At 46.0% G+C, this 18,187-nt stretch overlaps 1 protein-coding gene across 4 annotated transcripts in view; it reads left to right on the top strand.

The window, feature by feature from the left end:
* The window catches only part of CUL2 (cullin 2), a 141,827-nt gene that overhangs the window by 28,388 nt on the left and 95,252 nt on the right, over positions 1 to 18,187 (top strand). For all 4 annotated transcript variants that reach the window (XM_044293253.1, XM_044293252.1, XM_044293251.1 and 1 more), the window contains one exon: positions 9,143 to 9,283. In XM_044293253.1, the coding sequence (XP_044149188.1) occupies positions 9,165 to 9,283 (119 nt within the window). In that variant the 5' untranslated portion in view covers positions 9,143 to 9,164. The remainder of the gene's footprint in view (positions 1 to 9,142; positions 9,284 to 18,187) is intronic.

The raw sequence follows: 18,187 nt of genomic DNA, 5'->3' as shown, positions 1-18,187 counted from the left end.
GATCTAATATGGACCAGGTTATAGGCGCCTCGCAGGTCTAACTTGGTAACATTTTAAGCTCGGGGATCAATGGTAGAGGATAAAGTTAGTTGTTTTTTTTATTGTAATTTTAAGTTTCGGTAATCAATGCAAGGTCTTAGAGAACCGTCCTTCTCCTTAACAAAGACTATGGGAGTCCCCGCCAGGCGGATAAACCCCTTAGCCCAATTTTCTTCTATGTAGTCCTTCAGGGCTTTTAGTTCAGGGCCTTCCAAAGGGTAGATGTTTCCAAAAGGTATAAATGCACCAGGAAGCAATTCTATAGGACAATCGTAGGGTCGGTGTGGGGGGAGCTTGTCCGCATTTTGTTTGTCGCAAACGTCTGCAAATTCCTTTATATACAGAGGGTAATCCTATTATCTTATTATCTTGAGCTGAATTTGTGAACCTTGTTCAGACTGAGCTGTCGAAAGAACATCCTCCGCTGGGAAGCTTATTTCTTTGTTTACCCAGTTGATAACAGGGTTCTGTGCTTGCATTCAGGGTAGGCCTAGAATAGGAAAATGTGGAGAAGAGATTAATAGAAATAGAGGTCCATGAAATTGCCACAAGCCCCGGAGTCCACCATAGCAGAGTTGGATATCCACTGCGGGTTAATCAGGAACTTGATAGGAAGGAAGCAATGGGAGTCTTTATTCTCTTTCTTAATATGATGGGCCACCGATTAAAATGCAATGGATAACTGCATAGGCTCACTTCCTGATTATCTGTAAACTTTTCCTTGGGGTTCCTTGGAATTGGAGACAGGAAGAGGGGGACTGCTTAGTATCATTCAAGGTAGCCCATCTCTCGTCGTCGTTCAGACAGTCGGGTATCGATTCGAATGCAATGGTTAATAAAGGCATCCAAACCTAAAGAGGCCTCTGCACGGGCAAGTTCTTCTTTTAATACGCTGCATAGTCCTTTCCTAAAAAAAAAAAAGACCCTTTTGCTGCGTCGTTCCAATCGGTGTCGACTGCACACCTCTTAAACTCCATTGCATAGTCTGACAGGGCGTCTGCCCTGGTGCAATGCTAGTAAGGGTCCATTCACACGTCTGCAATTTCGTTACGCATTTTGCTGTAGGGAATTGCGGACCCATGAGTCAAATGTTTGACAACCCAAATCGAGGTGCTACAGCTGAAGCAGCAGCATTAGGGTCCATTCACACGTCCGTAACGTGTTTTGCGGATATGGAATTGCCGACCCGCACTTCTGGGTCCGCAATTCCGTTCCCGAAAAAATAAATAGAACGTGTGCATATTCTATTAGTGCCTACGATGTGGGGTCCACAAAATGCGGAACGCACATTGCCGTGTCTGTGTTTTGTGGATCCGCAAAACACGTTACGGACGTGTGAATGGACCCTAATGCTGCTTCAGCTGTAGCACCTCAATTTGGGTTGTCAAACATTTGACTCATGGCATCGATTTAAAGTCCTCTAAGTGATTTACCCAGGTGTCTTGAGTCTCAATCAATGGACTAGCCCAGGCAATGGCTTTGTGTGTCAGCCGCATAATAATACATAGGACTTTAGATCTATCAGTAGGAATCTGAGTTGGATTTGCATCAAAGTATAGCCTACATTGAGGAATCCCTGGAATTTGTCACCGTCTCTGCCAAATCTGAATGGTGGCAACTTAGGGGTCATTGCAGGCACTGTAGCGGGTGGTATAGAAACTCGATTCTCCTAATGGACTATCTGTTCAGATAATGTCTGCACGGTACCACGTAGCTCTTGAATCGCTTGTCTATAAATTTGGATGTTGTGGGAAGTCTGTCCTTTAAAGGCGACATATTTATTTTTTAAAGTCTGCATCTCGGTGCACATATCAGTCATAGCAGTTGCTTAATGCGAACCTTCGAACTCCCTGTCCTGGCGGACTCCATTTTATGCTTGAGTATTCTGTCACTATACCAGTGGAATACTGCTGGAATCCAATGGCAGGGACAAGGCCTGAACACAGGAGGCATAGGAGTCTTGAACAGGAGGTAGCAGGAATGCAGATGAAGACAGGGATCCAGACGAGAGGTCGGCAGGTGTCCAGGAGTAGCAGGGTAAACTGCAAGGAGAAGGAACATACCAGAGAGCAAGTTCCAGGCGAGAGGACTGCGCCAGCAGGAGCTAAAACACAATACTCAAGCAATGAGTAACAGTCTTGAGAGGTTTATATATGAAACAGGAAGTAAGATGGCACCCAGCTGAGACACAATCCACCATCTTAACTGAAGGAAAACTTAAGGGCAAGACAGTCTGAACTAAACAGACATAGCAGGATGATTCCTGACAATTATATTGAATTTATGATGCTATGTAACCCTTACAGTTCTGGAATGTAATGAATAACACTGGCATCATTATGTCAGTGTCATCTAATACATTCCAGAACTGTAAGGGTTACATAGCATCATAAATCAATATAATGCTATGTGACCCCATCAATGCTGACAGGTCAGGACGGGAGCTGCACTGCGGACTCGCAGTGTGACACACGCTCATCTGCAAGGGGCCTAAAGGGGTTTTCCAACAGACAGTAGAGATGACTATTCTCATCTGATGGGGTCCGACACCTGGGCCCAGAAGGCCCTGGCTCTACTGTGGGTGCTGCGGCCTTCTCGCTGCTAACTCTAGGCCAGTGACACAACAACCATCCAGTTGAATGGCGCTGAGCTGGGCCTAGGCCACATGACTGATGGTTGTGATGTCACAGGGGCCTGGGGTAGCAGCAAGAAGGCAGTGATGTCCACAGTATCACCGGGGCCTTCTCAAACAGCTGATCGACAGGGGTCCCAGATCTTGGACCACCACCGATCAGATGCTGATGACCTCTCCAGAAGATAGGTCGTCAGTTAGTCAGTTAACCCCTTTTAATAAAGACCAGTAGAATTATTATTTTTTTATATTTAGCCTAAAATGAGTAGAATGCAATAATAATAAAAAAAATTGCCTCTGAAGAGGTCAATAGCCTTTAAGGGGAATCTGTTACCCCGATTCTGAACTGAGTAGTACTACACATAAGGGCTCCAGATTACCATTTTTTATTTTCCTACTGTCCCCCAGTCCCACACTGTCAGCTCTCAAAGCTGCACTGAAATACACAGTCCAGACTGCTGTGCTCACATAATGGAGAGGACTCCTGTGCGCATGCGCAGCAGTCCTGACTCTTTATTTTAGTGGCAGCTTTAAATGCAGACAGGAGCAACAAATATAGCGATCTGGACTTCTCATCTGTAGTAGCACTTTCTTTTATTATTGCTATCAGTCCAAGGTCTTGGTGAAACATAACCTTTAAGTAGTTCTCCTGTAACTAGGAAGCATTGTGGTAATTGTGCGGCTCGCTATAAGAGCACTTTCTTATGGCTATATGCACTCCTCTGCAGCAACACTCACCCTGATAATATTGCAGACAATTCTTAACGTTTGAAAAATGGTAATTTGCTCTGTGTGTGTGTGTGTATGTGTGTTTTTATATAATAAATATATTTTTTCTACAAGCATACCTTTTGGTGGAGCATTATCAGGAGTAGTGTGAATATAAACTTTTATTCTGCCAGGTTCTGCTCCTGGTGGTGCAGCTTTACTGGGAAGTGCTCTCTGCATTGAGCTGCACCAATTTACATGTTCCTCTGAAAGCATATCCTGGTCACGTTGCCTTTAAAGGAGTATTCCGGTTGTTAAGTTATCCCCCATTTCCTCCCCGAAATGAACGGAGCAGAAGGGCGGGCATGCAAGTTGTTACTTCATTGATCTCTATGGAAGTTCCGAAAGTAGCTGAGCGCTGTACGCGGCTGTCTACGGAACTCACATGGAGCTGAATGGTGCGGCAGTGTGCATGCTAGACAGGAGGGCTCTGAGGTTTACGGGGTACCCGTTATTGTGAACGGTGTGACTCCCAGTGGTAGGGCCACCACTGATCTGATGTTGTGGATAGGGGATACCTTTTAAACGACCAGGATACCCCTTTAAACTGGCTTCAGCGGGTCGCTTCATTTTTACAGAGGATAGTTTTATATTATATGACTTTTTATTACACTTCTCAGTCGGTTTAATTTTTCTAATAAATTTGTACTTTAGTCCTGCGTCATTCCTCCTGCCATAGACTTCCTTGCAGCTGGGGGGTTTCCTGGTGTTGTCACCAGGTTTAACCTTCACTAATACAAAGTGCACTCATATTACACATTCAGTTTCTTTGTGATTTACTCCAGAATTTACTGCTTGATGAGAGAAAGAGAAATAAAGGTCCAGGTTAAAGGGGTTTTCCGAGACTTTAAAGGGCTTCTGTCACCCCACTAAAGTGATATTTTTTTTTTTTGGCTAGTTACATTCGTTATAGTGCAATATATGAGAATATAATGTTGTTACTTACTTTCATGCGGCCGTTTCTTGAGAAAACTACGTTTTATTATATGCAAATCCGGTCTCTACCAGCAAGTAGGGCGTCTACTTGCTGGTAGCCGCCGCAAAAAACCGCCCCCTCGTCGTGTTGATTGACAGGGCCAGCCGTGATCTCCTCCTCTGGCCGGCCCTGTAAGTATTTCAAAAATCGCGCGCCTCTGTTCATTCGGCGCAGGCGCTCTAAGATGAGGAGACTCGTCTCCTCAGAACTCCCTCAGTGCGCCTGCGCCGATGACATCACCGAAAGAGAAGACGTCGGCGCAGGCGCACTGAGGGAGTTCTGAAAAGACGAGTCTCCTCATCTCAGAGCGCCTGCGCCGAATGAACAGAGGCGCGCGATTTTTGAAATACTGACAGGGCCGGCCGGAGGAGGAGATCACGGCTGGCCCTGTCAATCAACTACGACGAGGGGGCGGTTTTTTGCGGCGGCTACCAGCAAGTAGACGCCCTACTTGCTGGTAGAGACCGGATTTGCATATAATAAAACTTCGTTTTCTCAAGAAACGGCCGCATGAAAGTAAGTAACAACATTATATTCTCATATATCGCACTATAACGAATGTAACTAGCCCAAAAAAAAATAATCACTTTAGTGGGGTGACTGAAGCCCTTTAATACTGATGACCTATCCTCTAGATAGGTCATCAGTATGTGATCGGTGGGGGTCTGACACCCGGACCCCCGCCGATCAGCTGTTTGAGAAGGCAATGGCGCCCAGTTATCCCTAGGCCAGTAAAAATACGTTTATTGGTCACGTTACCTAGGAGCAGATCAGCCCCATTTAAGTGAATGATGGGGCTGAGCTGCAATATCAAGAGGTTGTGCAGTGGGTAAATATTGATCACCTATCTCCAGGATAGGTCTCATTATCAGATCAGCAGGGGTCTGACACCCAGCACCCCCGCCAGTCATTTGAATGGGACCAGCACTTGTAATTACACTGCGCCGCCACTACAAGTGAGGTGATGCGCAGTGAAATCTTGAAGAGGAGGGAGCACTTGCACAAGCACAGCCTTCTTTTCATACAGTCGATCGGTCGGACCCCTGCTGATTTGTCTGAATCAAGTCTTATGCAGCTCATATCTATGCGCTGTTTTGTGAGTCTGTTGCCTGTTCAACTGCAGAACGGCTGTTTTTTCGTTCAGCTGTCAACCCTTATGTATGCTAATGAATGATCACTACTGCTATCTTTCATCCCAGTACAGATCCCCAATAATTGTTCTGTTAAAGAGCCCTTGGACAGCGACTTTTGATCTAGCAATCTACATACAGTTGTGTTCAAAATAATAGACATCACTAACCTGATGAATCACTGTTTTTGGTAGAAATGATCTTCTATATGGCAAATATTTACTAGCAGGTGTAGTAGAGTAATAGAAATCCAACAATCATGACATGCATGCTGCTGATTCTCTAATTCAATCACTTATTGAAAGGGGCATGTTCAAAATAATAGCAGTGTGGAGTTCAATTAGTGAGGTAATTCATTCCTTGAAAAACAGGTGCAATTATTTAAGGAAGGAAGGCAGCAAATGTTGTACATGCTGGTTACAGTGCATTTCTCTCTGAAATTCGGAGTAAAATGGGTTGTTCCAGACATTGTTCAGAAGAACAGCATACCTTGATTAAAAAGTTGATTGGAGAGAGGAAAACATATAAAGAAGGGCAGAAAATGATAGGCTGCTCAGCTAAAATGACCACAAATGCTTTAAAATGGCAACCAAAACCTGAGAGACGTGGAAGAAAGTGAAAAACTACCATTCAATTGGATAGAAGAATAGCCAAAATGGCAAGGACTCCACCAACAATCAGCTCCAGGAAGATGAAAGAAGGTCTAAAGTTACCTGTGAGTACTGTTACAATGAGAAGATGCCTATGTGAAGCCAAGCTATCTGCAAGAAGCCCCCGCAAAGTCCCACTGTTGAAAAAAAGACATGTGCTGAAGAGGTTACAATTTGCCAAAGAGCACATTGACATTTTGTGGACTGATGAAAGTAAGATTGTTCTTTTTGGGTCTAGAGGCCGGAGACAATTTGTCAGACGACCCCCCAAACACTGAATTCAAGCCACAGTACACTGTGAGGACAGTGAAGCATGGTGGACAAGCATCATGATTTGGGGATGTTTCTCATACTACGGTGTTGGGCCTATTTATTTCATACCAGGGATCATGGATCAGTTTGAATACATCAGAATACTTGAAGAGGTGATGCTGCCCTTATGCTGAAGAGGAAATGCCCTTGAAATGGGTGTTCCAACAAGACAACGACCCCAAACTCACCAGTAAACGTTGGTTCCAGACCAACAAGATTGACGTTATGGAGTTGTCCAGCCCAATCCCCGAATCTTAATCCAATAGAAAACTTGTGGATGACATCAAAAATGCAGTTTCTGAGGCAAAACCAAGAAATGGAGAGAACTGTGGAATGTAGTCCAATCATCCTGGGCCGGAATCCCTGTTCACAGGGGCCAGAAGTTGGTTGACTCCATGCAACACAGAAGTCCAGCAGTTCTCGGAAACAGCGGTTATACAACTAAATATTAGTAAAGTGATTCGAAGGAAAGCAAAATCTGCAAACATTTTTCAGTTCATATAGTGAATGTTGGAGTTTGTAAAGAAGAATACGAACACTGCTATTTTTTTGAACAGTTTAATATTCACTTTTCTTAATTTTTTATTTTTTTTTTTTTAGAGGAAAAACACATTTGATATACTTTTCTTCATGTTTTGATTTGTAATAGAATGTGTAGTGTTCCCAATGCATTTGTGTGTATGGAATTAAAAGCCATTATTTTTTTTTTTTTTTTTTTTTCTTAAGCACACTGCTATTATTTTGAACACAACTGTACTAGTGGTGCTATAATCATTATACTGACCTATCCACTAAATAAGGTCAAGCCATCACTGTTTCATGGCTCTGGAACTTCCCGCATATTTTGGCATCTTGGGTCTAGAGATCTCTAGGTGAATGGGTCCTTTAAAGGGGTTTTCAGACTACTGTATTTATGTGTCTGCATCCGTATGTCTGGTCCGCAGTTCCAGACATATATTCTTTTTTTGTGGGTGCTGCGGAAAAGAATAGTCATTTCTATCATAGAAACACATGGTCATCTGAACGAGGAAGCCACGGTGCCCACTAAAGCACCGCAGTCTCTTCAAACAGCGGATCGGTGGAGGTACCAGGAGTCGGTCCTCCACCGACCTCATAATAATGACCTGTCCTGAGGATAGGTCATCAGTATAAAACTCTCGAGAACACCCCTTTAAAGAGGTGGTCCGGGCTTTTACTATGGCTTTATCCAGCGGATAGGTCATCAAAAGACCATAGAGAGCAGGAAGAGAGACGGCACGTGCGCACTGCGAGCACAGTCTCCTCATACAGCTGACCTGACAATAGGTCTTCAGTAGTAAAAGCCCAGACAACCCCTTTAAGTGTGCACTTCTGATGATTGGCTGATAAATATTTGAAGAGGTTTGACAGGCTCTAATCATGGGTAGAATCGCTAATCACCGGGGATGTCGCACGTTTACTGGGTGCTGCCTCTAGACCGTGGCAAGGACAAATCCAAGGAGCCAATACACTAACGCGTCTAGAAATGTACTTTGTCCCCACCCCATCCTTTGTGTTGTCTTCTCAGCATTGAGGTATGTGAGTAGCAGAACTATGATGAAGGCTGAGATATTCTCATTTTGTACCTTTGTCTGGACTCTTGCCGTTTTGTATCGGTGCTCCAACCAGCAGTGTAAAGAATGACTCCTGGTTGTGAGTAGATGCGCAGGGAATGAGTCAGTCAGCCCAGGTCACATATTTGGCAGCATGCACAAAGATGTACAGTACGGGGTGTATTCTAGTGGAACAGCAGAAGTAATTTTGTAATATACTTTATCTTTAATGCCTCACTATTTAGTGAAGAAAGAAAGTGAGCTAAAAGCATCAGCGGGAGCTGCTTGAAACCTGTATAGTTTGTTACAGTGTGTCAGTCTGCTCCAGGCTATTGAGCTCACAGGGCATTGCCTAGGCTGGATACTATAGTGCCCGCTTTCTCGCTGGGAGCAGGACTGGTACATATCGGTTTTCAGTCTCTGGAAATAAACCAGATTATGGTATTCACTGACAGCAACCGCAAATCATTCAAGCAGGCTTGGGTCTGTGATGCTCAAGCTAGGAGGAGAAGGAGACACCGGGACCCGATACTGCAGACATGGATGTAAAACAGATCACACTTACTCTGGAGGAGTCACAGTGCACTCTGAACTCCGTTATCTGACTGACGGAATCATTAAGCTTGAATGCTGGAACTATTTTTTATTTTTTTGTTTGTATGTGTAACCGTCAAAACCCTTTATGCCATTCTGACCTGTTTTTAAACTGTTCCTGTGCAACTAAATTTTAGAAGACAATGAAACTGCAGGAAACGTAGGGACTGGTTTACTAATCCTATAGATGGCGTAACCCTAGACAGGCGGTCTAGACCTGCACCGGATTCACCACAGGGGCTCAGTCTGGATGATAAATGTGCTGCAGGGGGAGACACTTTTCTTTGTACCAACTATTGGTTGACTTGTGTTGCAATTTTCATGCTAAATTAGCATCTTTAGCTATGATGCCTTTCCTTCAAAGCCTTGCACCTTTTCCAGTAAGCCACGCCACTCCTTGGTGCACTCACATTAGTAAATATGGGCCATAATTAATGACATTGATGTCAATTATTATTTTTTTGTTGCAGGTTTTAACACTGAAACCCCACCATGTCATTGAAGCCACGAGTTGTGGATTTTGACGAGACATGGAATAAACTTTTAACGACAATCAACGCCGTGGTCAAGTTGGATTACGTCGAGAGGGCAACATGGAATGACCGCTTCTCGTATCCTTTCTATAGCGTTAATGTTTTGTAAAATGACTATGGTGTCGCCTTCCTGTGCGAGCCGCACTTGCACACCCTGTTTTCCCTCTCCACATTGTATTATACATTTTTATTATTTTTTTTATACTTTTCTGCATGTTTCGGATATATCGCCAACATGAGCAGCATATTTTACTAGTATGTAGTGCTTCATCGTTTACCGTACTACATCCCGATCGAGGATGTCCCATGCCTCTCGGGGGCGGGGATGGTCATAAGGCACTGAAATGGTTAAGTGCAGCATTGAGCGTTACGTATCAAATGAAGGTGTAAACCTCAGCTGCTCATTTTCTTCATCAATTTGAACGCCCCAGCTTGATCCCAAAATGTTTACCGGAAGGTGTCAAATTTTTAGATCTACACCTCTCTTACAAAGCCTACATTTTGCACCTGCAGCCCATGTTTCTAGGGCATTGTTACTCAACGTGAAGTCTGATAGTGCTCTAATAGAACAGATGGACAGAACAGTCCCATTGAAACCAAAGGGTCATTGTCAAAATTCTTTCCAGTCGCAAAGACCTTACAAATGCAGTCTTCCAGCAAGTCTGTATGACATGTCAGACATTAGTGTGTTTTTTTTTTTTTCTTGGTTATACTAGTCATTCCCTTATTTTCATATTTCGCTTAGCAATGTCATTACAATCACTTTCACTGAGATGAGGGGTTTCTGCATTACAGATACTGATGGCCTATGCAAAAACCTGGCACAGCAACTACACAAAGAACAATTCTCGGCCTCCAGCCCCATTCTATGTCTAAGATCTGGTGGCTACTACAAACTGCTGATTGGTGGGGGTGCACCTTAGGAGGCAATTTTTGTTTATGATTGCATTTTACTAATTTTTACTCCATGTTTTCAATTGGCCTTTATTAACCCCTTCAGTACCCTGCCATTTTTCACCTTAAGGACCAGGCCGTTTTTTCTTGTGAATGGCATTGGGGGACACAGCACCATGGGTATATATCCAGCTGCCACTAGGAGGCTGACACTAGAAGGAACAAGATGGGCTATACCCTCTGCACAGACACTAAACTAACCAGTTTTAGTCTAGTTTCTGTAGGAGGCAGACATGACCTGCTCTGTTTTTTTTTTTTTTGCAGGTCTTGTCTTTTTGGTTTTAATTTTTCCTTTTTCTTCTCTTCTGCAGGTCTCGGCCTGCTGCAGGACAGCGCTCCATCCTGGGTATCCACTTTAGTTGCACCCCCTGCGGGCGCGTACTTTGAGTACCTCGCCGGTCACCCAATCCCCCATACTGCATCCGCAGTGGCATGCTGGCAATCCCACATCTGTGACGAGTTTGCCGAAAGGATGACCCTGCGGCGCCTGAAGATGCCGGACGGTGAGTTTTCTCCCCTGTCCCCTTCCCCTGTGGGTCTGGATGTGGGAGTCCCTTTTTCGGGAGGCTTTTCTTGTTCCACTGTCCCCCTTGTCCTCCTGTTTCTCCTGAGGGGGGCGCCGTGGTGCTCCATTTGCCTCGCTCCCCCCCCCCCCCCCCCGGGTGTCGCTTTTCCCCAGGAGCTCCCCTCTCCTGTTATCCCAGTTTAGCACAGGCTTTTGCAGTGGGCGGAGTTTCGCCTTCTTTTTTGCCTCCTTTTCTTCTGGGCCTCCATCTTGCCAGCACTCCTGAGGGACGCTCTCCAAATTCCCTGCAGCCTTCCTGGCACTCTCCTGCGACTATTACAGCACCTCTTCGGGGACACAGCAGTTGGGGTCCAGTAGGACAGCCTCTGGCTGGCTTTTCTTTTTTCCAGGCTCCCAATCGCCCTCATATCCTCTTCCAGAGAAGACTCCCATCCCCAGCCCCTCTGTCGGGGTCGCTACGTATTATGTGCACCCGTAGTTACTATGCGGTCAACCTGAACCTGTTTGTTCGCAGTGCCTTGCCCCCAGACCCTCTCAGGATGCCCTGACTTACCCCTTCTGTGTCGGTCCCTCCTGAATGGGCTGCCTCCCTGACCCAAGCCATAGGGAACCTTGCCTGACTTTCCCAATCCATAGTTGAGTCGCTGGACTGCTTGCCTGCCCAAATTGCAGCCGCCTCTGTCCCTCCCAGGGACTCCTCAGCAGACTGGGCACGCTTACGTTCTGACACCAGGTACCGCAAACGACCTTGGGTTGTCACAACCATGTCCTGCTCCTCCTTCGGCATCCTCGGGTCATTCCCAGGACATGTCTGAGGCTGTCGACGAATCCTCCCCTGCCGCCTCGGTAGACACCTCCTGACTCTGATTCCAGATGGGAGCAGTGCACACCTCTATCTGCGGCCATGCAGGATCTCATCAGGGCAGTTAGGGATGCTCTCCGCGTGCAGGAAGACCCCTCCTCTTCGGCTCACTGAGTGCTTGTTCCCGTCCCGACCTCGGAACGTTTTCAAACGTTTTACTAGAACCTCTTCACTGTTCCCAAGAAGGACGGTTCTCTGCGCCCCATTTTGGATCTGAAGGCACTCAATTATTTCGTCTGTGTCCGCCACTTTCGCATTGAGTGCCGAGTGTTCCTTCCTCAGGACAAGGTAGTGGCCCTCCAGTCAGGGGTGGCTCGCCTTCATGAGCCGTCTCCTCTGTCCATCAGGGTGTGCATGCGCGTCCCGGGCCGGATGGTTGCAGCCTTCAAGGCAATTCCTTACGCCCAATTCCACACCCGGTCCCTTCAGCTCTCAATCCTTGCCCGGTGGAAGAAGTCTCTGTCAGGCCTCGATCGCCCGATCCTCCTGTTCCCTCAGGTCCGCCAGGACTTGCGCTGGTGGCTGAACACGCTAACCGTCTCCCTCGGCACATCCTTCCTTACTCCCCCCGTTGGCAGGTGATCTCCACAGATGCCAGCCTGGCAGGTTGGGGGGGGCAGTCTTCAGGTCTCTCACAGCCCAGGGTCAGTGGTCGATACGGGAGAGCTCCCTACAGATCAATATTCTGGAGCTCAGGGTCATTTAACTAGCCCTGTCCTGTTGGACTCCCCTTCTCCACGGTCATCCTGTCCGTATTCAGATGGACAACTCCACGGTGGTGGCTTATTTGAATCACCGGGGGGCACCAGAAGCGCGGCAGTCCTGAAGGAAGCCTCTCACATCCTGCGGTGGGCAGAGGAACACGCTCACGCTCTCTCTGCTGTCTACATCCCCAGAGTCGACAATTGGGCAGCCGACTTCCTCAGTCGCCAGCGCCTCGACCCGGGCGAGTGGTCTCTCCATCCAGAGGTGTTTCTACAACTCTGTCAGCGTTGTGGAACTCCAGACGTGGATCTTTTCGCCTCCCGTCTGAACCACAAGCTTCCGCTTTACGTCGCCAGGTCTTTCGGGATCCTCAGTCTTTGGCAGTATACACCTTGGTGCTCCCATGGTCCCAATTCCTATATCTCTTCCCTACCCTTCCGCTTCTTCCTCGGGTACTCAAATGCCTCAAGATGGTTCGGGTCCCGGCGATATTGGTAGCTCCGGACTGGCTTCGCAGGGCATGGTACGCAGACCTGCTCTTCCTGCTCGCCGACGGCCCTTGGCGTCTACCTCTGTGTCCCGACCTCCTTTCCCAAGGTCCGCTATTCCACCCGAGTTTACCTGGACTTGAGGACACGGTCCTGAGGTTCCGCAGTCTCTATAAATCAGTCATCCAGACCATGCTTCATGCACGTAAACCCCAGTCGGCCAGGATTTACCATTGTACCTAGAAGGCTTATTTTGCTTGGTGTGAATCTGGCGAGATTCACCCTCTCCTTTTTTTTTCGTCCCTAGGATTCTTGAATTTCTTTAGGCCGGCCTTGAGAAGGGCCTCCGCCTTGCCTCCCTCAAGGGTCAGTTCTCGGCCTTCTCTGTCCTTTACCAAAGGCCCTTGGCCTCTCGTTCCCTCACTTCCGTTCTATGGTGGAACCCTGGGATTTTAATTTGGTCCTAGATGCCCTTCAGTCCTCTCCCTTCGAGCCCTTGAAGGAGGGCTCCCTTTCTTGGGTCTCTTTTAAAGTTGCGTTTTTAGTCGCGATTACTTCCATTCACAGTATCTCCGAGCTGGCGGCGCTCCCTTGTCGGTCCCCCTTTTTGGTTTTTCACCAGGACAAGGTTGTTCTGCACCAAGTTCCCTCCGTTCTTCCGAAGGTGGTTTCTTCCTTCCACATTAATGAGGAGATTGTCCTGCCTTCATTCTGCCCCAACCCTTCTCACCCCAGAGAGAGTTCTCTCCACTGTCTGGATGTGGTTTTGGCACTCCGGCTGTATCTCCAGTTAACAGAATCCTTCCGTCGGTCTGAGACTCTCTTTTTCGTTCTTGAGGGCCCACATAAGAGTTTACAAGCCTCCAAAGCTACCATCTCCTGTTGGATTAGGTCGGCTGTCAAGGAAGCCTATGTGGCGAAGGGTCGTGAGCCTCTCTTCCGGTTGACCGCTCACTCAACTAGGGCGGTTGGGGCATCATGGGCGGTTCGGCATCTAGCCTCTGCTTCCCAGGTCTGCAAGGCCGCCACCTGGGCCAAGTTCTATCATATTTATTCCTTGGCCTCTGCTGATGCCAGTTTGGGTCGCAAGGTTCTGCGAGCGGCTGTGCACTTGGTTCTTTTCATGGCTGTTTCTTCCCACCCTCGGGGACTGCTTTGGGACGTTGCATGGTGCTGTGTCCCCCCAATGCTATTCACGAGAAAAATTTATTTTTGTACTTGCCGTAAAATCCTTTTAGCGTTGGATGCATTGGGGGACACAGATCCCACCCTTGTTGTTTTTTTTTCTTCGTTCAGGTTTCCGGGTTCCCCGGGATCCTGTGATAATGGTCCTCTTTCTGGTTTGAGACATGTTGGCTTCGTTGTTTGTCTGGTTTTTTGAATGCTCCTACTGCTTTCGGACCTACTGGTTAGTTTAGTGTCATTGCAGAAGTTATAGCCCATATGGGCGGAGCCAACACTTTTTTACTTCTAGTGTCAGCCTCCTAGTGGCAGCTGGGCATATACCCATGGTGCTGTGTCCCCATTGCATCCAACGAGAAAAGGATTTTACGGTAAGTACAAAAATCTATTTTTTGCAAATCTGACATGTTACTTTATGTGGTGATAACTTTTAAAACGCTTTTACTTATCCAAGCAATTCTGAGATTGTTTTCTCGTCACATATTGTACTTCATGACCGTGGTCAATTTGAGTCAAAATATTTTATTTTTATTTATAAAAAAATAACAAATTTACCCCAAATTTTGAAAAATTTGCAATTTTCAAAACTTCTATTTCTCTGCTTTTAAAACAGATATTGATACCTCCTAAAATAATTACTTTACATTTCCCATATGTCTACTTCATGTTTGGATTATTTTGTAAATTACATTTTCTTTTTTTGGGACGTTAGAAGTTTAGAAGCAAATCTTACAATTTTTAAGAAAAAATTTTCTAAACACAATTTTTAATGACCAAGTCTGATGTCACTTTGTGGGGCTTATATAATAGAAACCACCATTAAATGGCCCCAAAGGTATTCAAAACTGATTTTACTAACTTTGTCAACCCTGTGGGTGTTTCACAAGAATGAAAGGAAAATGTAGATGAAAATTCAAAATTTCACTATTTTGGCAGATTTTCCATTTTAATTCATTTTTTCCGCTAACAAAGCAAAGGTTAACAGCCGAACAAAACTCAATATTTATTACCCTGATTCTATAGTTTACAGAAACATCCCATATGTGGTTGTAAACTGCTGTAAGGGCACACGGCAGGGCACAGATTGAAAGGAACGCCATATGGTTTTTGGAAAGCAGATTTCACTGGGATGATCTTAAGTTGCCATGTCACATTCGAAGACCCCCTCATGCACCCCTAGAGTAGAAACTCCCAAAAAAGTGACCCTATTTTGGAAACTACGGGATAAGGTGGCATTTTTTTTTTTTTTTTTTACTATTTTAGGGTACATATGATTTTTGGTTGCTCTATATTACACTTTTTGTGAGGCAAGGTGACATCAATTTTTTTACACCGTTTTTATATATATATATATATATATATATATATATATATATATATATATATATAAGAAAAATAAATAACTGGCAGCACCACCGACCAAAATAAAAAAGGTAAAGCGGGTGCAATATCCGGATATGGCAACTGGTGCTTACCCACTAATACAAAGATAGAAAAACGGACTGCACTCCCAAGGATCTTCAGTGAAAAAAAGGTTTATTCACCCATAGGTGGCACAAGCGACGTTTCGGCTCTCACATGAGCCTTTCTCAAGCTTGAGAAAGGCTCATGTGAGAGCCGAAACGTCGCTTGTGCCACCTATGGGTGAATAAACCTTTTTTTCACTGAAGATCCTTGGGAGTGCAGTCCGTTTTTCTATCTATATATATATATATATATATATATATATATATATTTATTTTATGGTGTTCACCTGAGGGGTTACCGTAGTTCATGCAATATTTTTTATACAGCAGGTTCTTACGGATGTGGCGATACCTAATATGTATACTTACCGCCGCGGTCCCCGGCTGCCCGTGTTTCCCATTCACCGCTACAGCACAATTACAGTTTACTTTTTTTTTTTTTTTTTTTTTTTTTTTGTCCCCCTCTGGGACTTCAACTTCTGGAGTCTGATCCCCTCTGCAATGCATTAAAATACAACCTGTATTGTAATGCATTGGCAGTCAGCTTTTATGCTGACAGCCTGCCTGTGAGACCCAGCCTAAGGGGCTGGATCTCACAAGCTTCCGTAGAAGTCAAGATACGATGCCTATGGAAGGCATCGGGCTTGCCTTCTCTGCCATTGGGTTCCCCGCCACTGCAGCACGGGGACCCGTTGGGGTAGCAGTGTTAACCCGATGCCGGCGTGTTAACCCCTTGTATGCCGCGGTAAAAGCTGATCGTGGCATACAAGGGGTTAAGACGCCGGACGCCCCCATCTGTGTTTTCACCGATGCCGGTGTCTGCAGCAGGGGCCTGGCTGTTAGTGACTGCCAGGTCCGTGCCGCTGATCGGGCCGCTGACAGCTCCTGCACCCACCCGATCAGCTCACTGTAAATGTACGGCGCTGGTCCTTAAGGGGTTAAAGTATTAAGCCGTTCTGTCACAAAGAGTTAACTGTTTTTCTAACTGTTTGGTCATAGACACTTATTTAACCGCCTCCGGACCGCCTAACCCAGATCTGCGGTACGGAGGCGGCAGCTGTGTGCTCAACGACGCATATACGCGTCATCTCGCGATAGCCGAGATTTCCGCGTTCACAGGAACGGAAGGTAGGTGAGTGGATCTCCAGCCTGCCAGCGGTTTTGATAACAGCATCTAATATACCTGCTACCTGGTCCTCTGGTGGTCCCTTTTGTTTGGATCGACCACCAGAGGACACAGGTAGCTGTGTAAAGTAGCACCAACCACCACTACACTACACTACACCCCCCCCCCCCTGTCACTTATTAACCCCTTATGAACCCCTGATCACTTCATATAGACTCCCTGATCACCCCCCTGTCATTGATCACCCCCCTGTAAGGCTCCATTCAGACGTCCATATGATTTTTATGGATACATGGATCGGATCCGCAAAACACATACGGACGTCTGAATGGAGCCTTACAGGGGGGTGATCAATGACAAGGGGGTGATCACGCATATAGACTTCCTGATCACTTCCCTGTCATTGATCACCCCCCCTGTAAGGCTCCATTCAGACGTCCGTATGATTTTTACGGATCCACGGATACATGGATCTGATCCGCAAAACGCATACGGACGTCTGAATGGAGCCATACAGGGGGGTGATCAATGACAAGGGGGTGATCACCCATATAGACTTCCTGATCACCCCCCTGTCATTGATCACCCCCGTGTCATTGATCACCCCCCTGTAAGGCTCCATTCAGACGTCCGTATGATTTTTACGGATACATGGATCGGATCCGCAAAACGCATACGGACGTCTGAATGGAGCCTTGCAGGGGGGTGATCACCCCATATAGACTCCCTGATCACCCCCCTGTCATTGATCACCCCCTGTAAGGCTCCATTCAGACATTTTTTTTGGGCCCAAGTTAGCGGAAATTGTTTTTGTTTTTCTTACTAAGTCTCATATTCCACTAACTTGTGTCAAAAAATAAAATCTCACATGGACTCACCATACCCCTCACGGAATCCAAATGCGTAAAAATTTTTAGACATTTATATTCCAGACTTCTTCTCACGCTTTAGGGCCCCTAAAATGCCAGGGCAGTATAAATACCCCACGTGACCCCATTTCGGAAAGAAGACACCCCAAGGTATTCCGTGAGGGGCATATTGAGTCCATTAAAGATTAAGATTTTTGTCCCAAGTTAGCGGAAAGGGAGACTTTGTGAGAAAAAAAAAAATCAATTTCCGTTAACTTGTGCAAAAAAAAAAAAAAATCTATGAACTCGCCATGCCCCTCATTGAATACCTTGGGGTGTCTTCTTTCCAAAATGGGGTCACATGTGGGGTATTTATACTGCCCTGGCATTTTAAGGGCCCGAAAGCGTGAGAAGAAGTCTGGGATCCAAATGTCTAAAAATGCCCTCCTAAAAGGAATTTGGGCCGCTTTGCGCATCTAGGCTGCAAAAAAGTGTCACACATGTGGTATCGCCGTACTCAGGAGAAGTTGGGGGATGTGTTTTTGGGTGTCATTTTACATATACCCATGCTGGGTGAGAGAAATATCTTGGTCAAATGCCAACTTTGTATAAAAAAATGGGAAAAGTTGTCTTTTGCCAAGATATTTCTCTCACCCAGCATGGGTATATGTAAAATGACACCCCAAAACACATTCCCCAACTTCTCCTGAGTACGGCGATACCAGATGTGTGACACTTTTTTGCCGCCTAGGTGGGCAAAGGGGCACACATTCCAAAGAGCACCTTTAGGATTTCACAGGTCATTTTTTACACATTTTGATTTCA

The sequence above is a fragment of the Bufo gargarizans genome, chromosome 5 (genome assembly GCF_014858855.1).
Source record: "Bufo gargarizans isolate SCDJY-AF-19 chromosome 5, ASM1485885v1, whole genome shotgun sequence".
In the NCBI taxonomy this organism is placed as follows: Eukaryota; Metazoa; Chordata; class Amphibia; order Anura; family Bufonidae; genus Bufo; species Bufo gargarizans.
Note: the sequence above shows the minus strand (reverse complement) of the source record. Positions and strands in the feature narration are given on the sequence as shown.